Consider the following 10,154-nt stretch of genomic DNA (forward strand, 5'->3'; position numbering starts at 1 on the left):
ATATCTACTAGCTGTTTTAGTGTTACAGCACTGATGATTATAGTTGTGATGTAATATTACACGCACGTAACTACTAGCTGTTTTAGTGTTACAACACTGATGATTATAATTGTGATGTAATATTACACGCACGTAACTACTAGCTGTTTTAGTGGTACAGCACTGATGATTATAATTGTGATGTAATATTACACGCACGTAACTTATAGCTGTTTTAGTGGTACAACATTGATGATTATAATTGTGATGTAATATTACACGCACGTAACTACTAGCTGTTTTAGTGTTACAACACTAATGATTATAATTATAATTGTGATGTAACATTACAAGTACGTAACTTCTAAACTGTTGAAGTGTTACAACACTAATGATTATTGTTATAATGTAACATTACAAGTACGCAACTTCTAAACTGTTGAAGTGTTACAACACTAATGATTATAGTTATAATGTAACATTACAAGTACGCAACTTCTAAACTGTTGAAGTGTTACAAACTGATAATGTTATTACGGTGATGTAATATTACAAGTACATAACTTCTAAACTGTTTTATTGTTACAAAATTGTTTGCTAGTAAGTGACGCGACATATGAATAAAACATAAACAGGGCTACAGGTTTATTATGATTTCTGGAACCAAATGCACACTAGATTAATAAGGTAATGGTAAAATGTTGGATATAAAATATAAACATGGTTTCCTGATAAATCATTTCAATGGTACAATCTTACTACAATGACAAATGAGAAAGGATAATCTACCCGCTCGTGCTAACCCTGATGCTACCATGTTTGTAATAATAACGTCACGTTGAATAATACAATAAGAACAATCCAGTACTTAATCTTAATTTGAGATGAAAGTCTTCGGGTGATTTTACCAGACTTCTTAAGAAATGTGTGGTTGAACTTTTAAACAAATAATAAACTGAACGTCATGTTAAGAATGTCAAACTTAATATTAGTTTTGAGACACTAAACCTTTCGGAAATGTGTCCAAAAACGCCTCATGCTTATATTATATTAATATGGATTCATTAGGATAGCGATGGCAGTTGTTTTTTGAATTTCGAACAAACTTACTCGAGGAGCGTCTTCGCTAGCTAACCCTAATTTTAAAGTATTAGGCTAGAGGGAAGCAGTGAATCAACACCATCCACAGCGCCAACTGTTGGGCTACTCTTTTTACTAACGAATAATGAGATCGACCGTGACATTATTGCGCCCCCACGGCTGAAAAAGTATGTACGGACAACTAAAGGTCAACGGGCCAAAACGTTTACACCACGAAACCTGAGATACAAACGACAACTTGTACTAACGAAATACTTTCAACTTGAGAACTTTAATGACTTTCAAATATTTTACTACAACAACAGGAATAATTTACTACAAATATACATAAGTGATGCCTTTGTTGGAAGATAGAGTAACAGCACGCTGTTCTACAGTATGTTTCACTGTTGCTCTAACTTGTCAATAAAGTTGCCATTCAGAAACATATGGCACGAAAAATAACGATGCAAAGTAAAACATAACCCTACTTATTCACCTTTGTAAGTATTAACCATTCATGTCAACAAACACGCTTAACAATAACACCATTTTGTTGCCTTACTAACAAAGTTCTATTAACAATTGTGTTAAGTGTTAACACATCTTTGCAAACAACAATGCTCTGTTAAACTAAGTTATATTAAAATCACAAGGCGTAGAAACAACTTCAAACACTACGTAAGTATTCTTCCCCTCACAATTCGATGAAACATATAAACGTAAGACATAACACCATTTACTAGCTGTCATTTTAACCGAGAACAGTGGACAATTAATCTATCTTGTCTTTTTTTTGGACTGTTTTAAGAGTCTTTTCCGTTTTAAAATCATTTCGTACAAAGCATCTAACCCTTCAGCTAGCCCTTCGCCTATTATCGCGCATGCTGGTTGGACATGCCAGAGATGGTTCGGTCCTAAATCGTTTAGTCCTAACAGCCTTTCAATGTCACTAGGGTCTTTCGCTCCAGGCAGGTCCTGTTTGTTAGCTAGCACTAATATAGGTACGCCGGAATTCTCTGGACTTCTTGCGGTCCGAAACAGTTCCATCCTGGCCTCTTCTAGCCGTTCCACATCGACACTGTCTAACACAAAGACAATTCCATCCGTGCACCTTGTATAAGATCGCCACAGTGGCCGTAGTTTGTCCTGGCCTCCAACATCCCAGATAAGAAAGCTGGTTCCTTTGGCTCTACCCGTTGTTCCTTTTATTTTCTCACAGTTGAAACCTATTGTTGGAACAGTGCTTAGATACTGGTCAAACTTCAAACGATACAACACTGTAGTTTTACCCGCAGAATCTAATCCGAGCATTACAATGTGTAAGGACTGATTTGGGGGTAAATTTTCCAACAGGGAAACTCCTTTACCCACGGTAGCCCCCATAACCCGTAACGTATCACACGGAGAGTATTACAGTAGTCTTCATGTAATCTTTCTGCACTGTAAATCTACAATTTTAGGGACTTTAAATGAGTTGAATATGAAAATACGAAACTCAGAGACAGCTCGCAGCTTCCGCATTCACCGAAAGCTTCTGGTACCGAGAGTCCTTTTGTTTCTCATCGATCTTTGATGTCTGGCTATCTTATTCGGTAGGGATAGCAGTAATGGAATATTTACACGTTAACTGCGTTACGATTGTAAAATACTAAACACGCGGTTTCGTTTCAAGATGTTACAACAATCACACCAGCTCCTACCTAAAAAAAAACGAAAACTATATCCAGATATAATCATTTTCTTGTTCGTAATAAGTTGAAGTTCATCATATTCTTCATTCGAGTAATACAATTTAGAAAATAAAATTAAATTATGGAAAATACTTATTGATACCACTAAAACTTATTTCCATCTCCAGTGTTGTTCTCCCCGACTCACTGGTTGGTATGACACCACATTCCACCTGTATGTCAGCCTGTGACTCTTGACTACGAACCTGCCGTTTATACGACTGAGCTCTCATTGGCAAACCAGTCAAATATTTCCTTGGGAAGTTCACAGGAGTATACAAATCTGCAACAAGGAAAATCAACAACTAGTTGTTGAGACGGGTCCACTTTCCCTGTCGCCGTCTATTCTTGTGTATTATACCAGAAAAAATAAACGAAAAGAAGGGAAAAACTCGGCGAATCTCTTCCTCGAGTCGACAAGTGTTCTTCTGCCCAGCCAGCCTGCTGCTCGTGTTCAGAAACCGCATGCACGCTGTGTGACGTCATCAACTAGAGGCCCTGGAAGCTAAGGGCACATTTTACTGCGGTTGCTAGGCAACATTCGAGAGTTAAATCGTTGAGGAAGTCCCGCACGTTATAAAACGGTGGAAGAAGCATTCATTTAGGGCTTGAAAAATACAACACTATTGTTTCATAACTCTGTAACCTGTGGAAGTTGAACATTCAAATTTAATGTTTAGTCTGACGAAGAGAGAGAATATATTATTTAAAAAATATACCATTTACATATTTGACCTATTCAAGTAAGAGACCATGTTGTTTGTTATTAAACACAAAGTTACGGACTTACCTATGAACTACCAGTGGGAGAAGATATTGTTTAAATGTATGATCCAACTAAGAAAGAAGACATGTTTCTTTAAATGTTGTTCTTTTTATCTGGGGAAAATAATTCAAATTCCGGTCCATGTGATAACAAGAAATCAGTTTATTTCTTTACAGACTTGTACACTTTATAACTAGTTAGTTGTAGAGGTAAGTAATGTTACCAGTGACGCTCAAACGGAAATACCTCGAATAATGTAAAAAAATCAACAAACACACTTGTACAACTTCATGGCTGATTGATCAAATAACTGAAAACAAAACACAGACAAAAACACTCTTTGACTTACTGTACTGATTCATTTCATTTATTCACTGGTTCACTGGTATTCATTTCTAATAATTGATCTGGGTATTTCGCAAAGTCACTAGGTTTTCGTGATGTCAATTTTGAATATTCTGGGCTTATTCTCAAAAACTTACTTTATCTTAACGGCATTCGCCCTCTAGCTAACAGACAAATTACAACATTACAAATATAGCTTATAACACTGCCCCTTCCTGGATTGTGAATTCCCCTGAACAATCCTAATACAAAATAATAATAATAATAAAACACTACACTAAACTGTGTATTCATCAAGTCTTTTTGGTAGTTTTCTTCCGAGGCTCCTGGTATATGGACGAGACGTTACCTTGTCTTTTGCTGTCACTGGCTGTGCTGTCGTTGGAAGAGTTCTTCCTGATTAGGCTGTCAGGTGAATCCACCGGCGGCTCCATCCGTGGTGATCCTCTGGAAGTAGTCTAATCAGATTCAGGTTCCACCAGCAAGTTTTTCTTTGGAGCACCCCTGTTAATCATTCTTTCACTGACATACTTCCAAAGATGATCACAATGGATGACCTTTGGCTTGGATAAACTATCCTTCTGAATTCTCTGAACCATATAATTGGTTCTTTTCAACACAACATGTCCCCTCTCTGTACCTGCTGAACTTTGGAGTTCGTCTTTTCTTATGGAGAGGATTGTACAGTCATACCATGTCACCTCTGTGTAATCCAATTTTGTCAGCATTATCAGCATAGAGACTTTTCATTGTATCAATAACTAATTTACATCTTTTATAGGTAAAATTATATATAACATCGATGGTGTTCCTAAATCTCTCAAAATATCCTGTGTAAGTCTCTTCTGAGTGAATATTCTCTGGGTGAGAGTACAAGAAGTCCAGTTCTTTTCCAAACATCAGTGATGATGGTGTGTTTCCAGTAGAATATCTTAATCCCACATTTTTCTGATGTTCATCCACCTATATGGCTAACTGACCTAAAAGTGTGTAGTTGTATATCTCCACTATGCCGACAGAAGATGGGCGATGGACTGTTCTTCTGCTGTTTTTAATCCTAAGGATCCAACATCTTTTCACAAACAAGTCTGATTCAAAGTTCCAGCCCTGATCCAAATGAAGTCCATAGACAAGTTTATTTGCAAAAGTTTCTGCTTGATGGTTAAGAAAAATACATGCTTCAGAGCACTTGGTGAAATAGTTCAACACTACCATGATGTATCTATTCCCATTGTTACTAAGATTGTTAGACATGCGCTGACGAAACTGAATAGGTGGCTTCTGGTGGTTTGAAAATTGACTTGACCCCTTCTTTATTGGAGTTGAGGTAGGATTGTCTTTGGGCCACTGGCAGGCTTGGTTCTGCCAACATTGCTTCAGTTGCTGGTTCCAGTACATCTAGAGTAGTTTTGGCATTAACTGGTAAGTCCATAGTCAATGGGGCCTTTCTGGCCCTATGAGACATTAGGGTTAGTTCAACAACTGATGCAGCAAGGTCCTTCCTGTACATTAGATATGCTGGAATGCAGCAAATCTTGATTCATGGGCTCCACTATGTTTAATGCCAGGCCAGCACAATGAGTCTTGGGTTTATTGCATATACCAAATCTCTGCCAGAGAGAGTTTTTGGCATATTTGTTCTCCTCATACTGGTCTTCCATCATGTGAGCATTGAGAACAGAGGGCCAGGCTTGATAAAACTTGACAAACACTACTGACAAGTTTAGTTGAAAAATATGATAGCCAGAAGATTCAAGAAATCAATCTGAAATTGCAAAAGCCTGGATTGAAAAAATATTATCAGATAAATTCCAATTGGTCAGAAGGTCAGCTAGGCATATTGGAAGGTCATCACTTCCTAGTTCCAACCACACTCTTCTCTAAAACTAGCTTTAGAGACAGAGTGATAAACTAGGTACCTTGGCCAACTGACATTTTTACTGGCTTCACATGTGTTCCCACCAATATCGTCTGTAGAAAATGTATCCCTAATGTCTGTAAACTTTTAGACTCCTCAGAGTTCATTAGGTATGTACTACCTTCTGTTGTCTTTCTAGGCTTCGCTTGGCCTTGCAGTTAGGGGTACAACTCACAAATTGCAGGTCATAAGTTAAAATTTTATCACTAAGTATGCTCGCCATTTCAACTGTGTGGGATGTTATAATATGATGGTCAATCTTCCTTTTCAATGGTAAAGAGTAGCACAAGAGTTGACAGTGGATGGTATTGACTAACTACTTTCCCTCTAGTCTACGAATTCTAAATGAGAGGCAACAACTAGTGTTGATAGCCCTCGAGTCCCTTTGCATGAAATTCAACAAATAAACAAACTGTTTCCATTTCTGTGGCAAAGGCCAATACAGCTTTCCCTCTGATCCAGAGATATTATTTCTAGTACCCTTTGCTTGTTATGTAACCAGAGCCTGTGTCCAGTAGGAAAGGAATAGGGTAGAGACTGCAAAACTCGTCCTACACATATGAGTTGATCCAGGTTAGCAGACGTAAACTTATACTTTTGAATACACTAATGCTTACATCATCTCTCCTTTACAATTTTCTTCCACATACAATTGAGTTCTAGCTAGGTGTGGCTTACAAACTTTCACCTCTGATGTTACTTTCACCTCTGGCAGAACACTTACAGCCTGAGTTTCCACATATCTTTAACTGCACACTGTATTGTTTCCATGAAAATCCACCACCTGCCGAATATTTCAATATCAAAATTAAAACATTTTCTCTTAAATATTAATTTAAACAACAAGTGCACTGTATTTTGAAATAATACCAACTGGGTTAGTAGTCCAAGTAAACCTCATGTCATAAGGTTTTAACATCCAGTTCAAATCCTTAGTTTATATTCATAAGCTGTTCATAAGTTGTTCTTTGTGTGTATGGATCTATTTGCGTTATACAACATTATGAATCACTTTATGTAATGCTCATATATTCATGTAAGAACAATCACACATATATTTATATAGGTATCTTGGATATACATATATCACCATTACATGAGATCATATACACTAGTAGTTGAAAATATACTGCTGCTGGCTCCCACAGAAACTACTTTGATGACCTTCTTGGTTAACTTACAATCAACAAACAATCTTAACTCTAGGTAACTGAGTGTTAATCTTACAATACAATATATACATTTTACCTTACAATATCATCTGCTAGCTCAAAGAGGAAGGTTTGCAATGCTCTTTCATCTCAGTTTTCAGACTTCTAGATATCATGTTCAGTTATACAAGCTATTGATGTATTTGGCATTTCATTTCATGGTGCCAGCAGTGCTAGCTTCGTGATAATCAAGTGTAAATCACACAATGTAATGCGCACATAATACAGTGGACATCATTTGATAACTTGAAAAGCAAAGTATGTGAATTTCTTTCAGTAAATGATTATTCACTCAAATGACTGTTATCAGCAGCTCAACTGATCGATGGAGTTGTCTCTCGTCTTCAGATTTGTCAGTTCCTCACCTCACTTGCTGTGAATAGCCAAATATATAATCTCAGCTCTTTCTTATTCATCCAATGGGTTGGACTGGGGTACTACAGTGCTCTCATTTTCCTCTGACTCCTGGTCAAATCATTTTACCAGAGGTTTGTCAGTAACACATGGATGCAGCTGAATGGCATGCACTGTGTGCATTTGCACACCTCAACCGTTGTAACTTGTATGTCAGTGGGATCATTCGTGGGTGAAAGACTAGACTATACGTCACATTTACAGGCAGTAAGACCTCTCACTCAACCATGATATTGTTGGGCAAATAATCTGTTGAACTCTGCTCAGGTTTGTAGAATACTACCATGATATATGATGTTTGTCCCAGTTGGTTAAGTTGGGATTCGCAAACTTAGCAATCATACATTTGACATACTGTATTACCCATTTTACTAAACCATCAGACTTGGGTTAATAAGGCAAAGTGTGATTCTTCACCACACCTAACACTTTACACAACTCCAACTGAACTGTGCTGAAAGACCAACCAATAGATAAGATGCAACTCACTTCATGAAATATTTACGGGTAATCTCTTTACATATCTGGAAGCATACCAGTGATATCCAGGAGGGAATCCAACAATTCTCTGCTAAAGTTTACCCTCTTTAGGCTGGCTATTTCTCTGGGTGGAACACACCACACAGTTCTGACACCAGCACTGTATGTCTCAACTTGAATTATTGTCAGTAAAACCACTGTTGTATTTTAGCACAAATGTGGGTGTCCTGCAGTCTTTCTGTTATGCACAGTTTGAAGAATCTTGTGCCTCAAAACTCTGGGGACCACTAGCTGCAACCTGGTTGAGAACAATGCTTGATGATTAATAGTAATGGTACATCACACCTCTCTAAACTCTTAATTATTTGTTCATCTGCACTACATTCTTCAATCTAAGCTTATTGGCCTTTACCTTCCTGCTTAGCAAGGGAGGTCTATGCTAAGAACTAGGTCCTTCAGTTGCTCTTCCCAGAGATCCTTAAGTAATAATTATGGTATCCATCCACCAGTAGAATCTTCTATTGTAAGGCTTGTCACTCTTATGGCACAAATGGTTTCAAGTCCTACATAGCATCCAGGGTCAGGACTTTTTTCGAATAGAGAGGGTCTAATTATAAGGGACTTCTATGATGCAGGTCTGAACAATGTTGTATGTCTTGATCATACTCCTCCAGAGTTGTTATCCAGCATCCAGTTCATCAGCAATACATGGCCCGTTTAATTACCGAACTTTCTACCATAAAAGTAATGTCAATAGTGTTTTGCAAAGGCTGCAAATCAAGTAATTTTTCTTTATCATGCACTATCTACATTCTGGAGTGTGTGACTAGCATACATGATTACACATTCTACTCTATCCTGCAACTGTAATAACACTGCTCAAATTCCACTATCACTGGCATCAGTACCTAATATGAATTCACATTCTTGTCTTGGATATGCCAACACTGTGGCTTTTATTGAAGTATGTTTCAGGGACTTGAATGATTGCTCCAATTCTTTACTTCATTTGAGAAGTGCATCTAAATTTTTGTGAGAGCTGATAAAGGTATGGCAATCTTGGATACATTAGATATAAACCATCAGTAGTATGATGCAAAACTGAGGAAATTGCATACTTTTTGCTTGGTTACAAATTAAGGCTGATCTTGCACTACTTCTATTTTGACAGGAGCCGTGGAAATCCCATTTCTATCCATGATGTGATCGAGACATTTCACTTTGATACACGTGAAAGCACTGATTTCACTTTCAAGCCTGCCTTTTTTCTGCTGGAATACCATTTTCAGGCTCGAACATGTGACAAAACACAAGATGTCACTAACATAGATCAGGCACTTCTCCAATTACAACCCTTTCAGTATATACTCCATTAGCATCATCAGAGTGGCGGGTGTGTTACAAAGGCTGGAAGGCATGACACAAAATTCATACAAGCAATCTCTCAGTCTTAGGCCTGATAATTTAGATAGTGTCAATTGCTGCTTCCATGATAGTTTCACTAATCTAAAGTATTGTTCAACAAAAGTTTCACTAATCTAAAATATTGTTCAACAAAAGTTTCACTAATCTAAAATATTGTTCAAATGATAGTTTCACTATTCTAAAATATTGTTCAAATGACAATTTCACTAATCTAAAGTATTGTTCAACAAAAGTTTCACTAATCTAAAGTATTGTTCAACAAAAGTTTCACTAATCTAAAATATTGTTCAAATGATAGTTTCACTATTCTAAAATATTGTTCAAATGACAATTTCACTAATCTAAAGTATTGTTCAACAAAAGTTTCACTAATCTAAAATATTGTTCAAATGACAATTTCACTAATCTAAAGTATTGTTACGTCTCTGGTCGTTGGTTAATTTTCCGTAGAAATTCTTTCCAAAAAAAAACTTCAGCAATACAAGTCCTTTCTTAAATAAAACTAGTTTATTCTTTCTCAATACAACTTTGCAATACACTTAATTTCCACAGTCACTTTAACCTAAACACACGCTATAATTCACAACGAATGATTCACGCGTTTACTTACTACTGCGCTTGACTTAGTTGTCCGTCTCTGTCTGTCTGCAATTATCTATCTATATGCCGTCACTTCATTTGCCGGCTTATATATATTAAAAAATAGAGATCGCGAAGAGAAGACTAGAGTTGCCACGAACGGACATGATCATTCTAGAATCTCATGACGTGTTACTAGCGTCACGTGACTTCCGCTGTTGTAA

General features: G+C 37.0%; 1 protein-coding gene across 1 annotated transcript; it reads right to left on the reverse strand.

The window, feature by feature from the left end:
- Positions 1-505: 505 nt before the first annotated feature.
- LOC106475864 (ADP-ribosylation factor-like protein 4C) lies at positions 506-3,248 on the reverse strand. Its single transcript, XM_022379877.1, has one exon. The coding sequence runs from the start codon at positions 2,443-2,445 to the stop codon at positions 1,840-1,842; it is 606 nt and encodes a 201-aa protein (XP_022235585.1). The 5' UTR covers positions 2,446-3,248; the 3' UTR covers positions 506-1,839.
- Between the last annotated feature and the right edge of the window lie 6,906 nt (positions 3,249-10,154).

The sequence above is a fragment of the Limulus polyphemus genome, unplaced genomic scaffold (genome assembly GCF_000517525.1).
Source record: "Limulus polyphemus unplaced genomic scaffold, Limulus_polyphemus-2.1.2 Scaffold9314, whole genome shotgun sequence".
Lineage (NCBI taxonomy): Eukaryota > Metazoa > Arthropoda > Merostomata > Xiphosura > Limulidae > Limulus > Limulus polyphemus.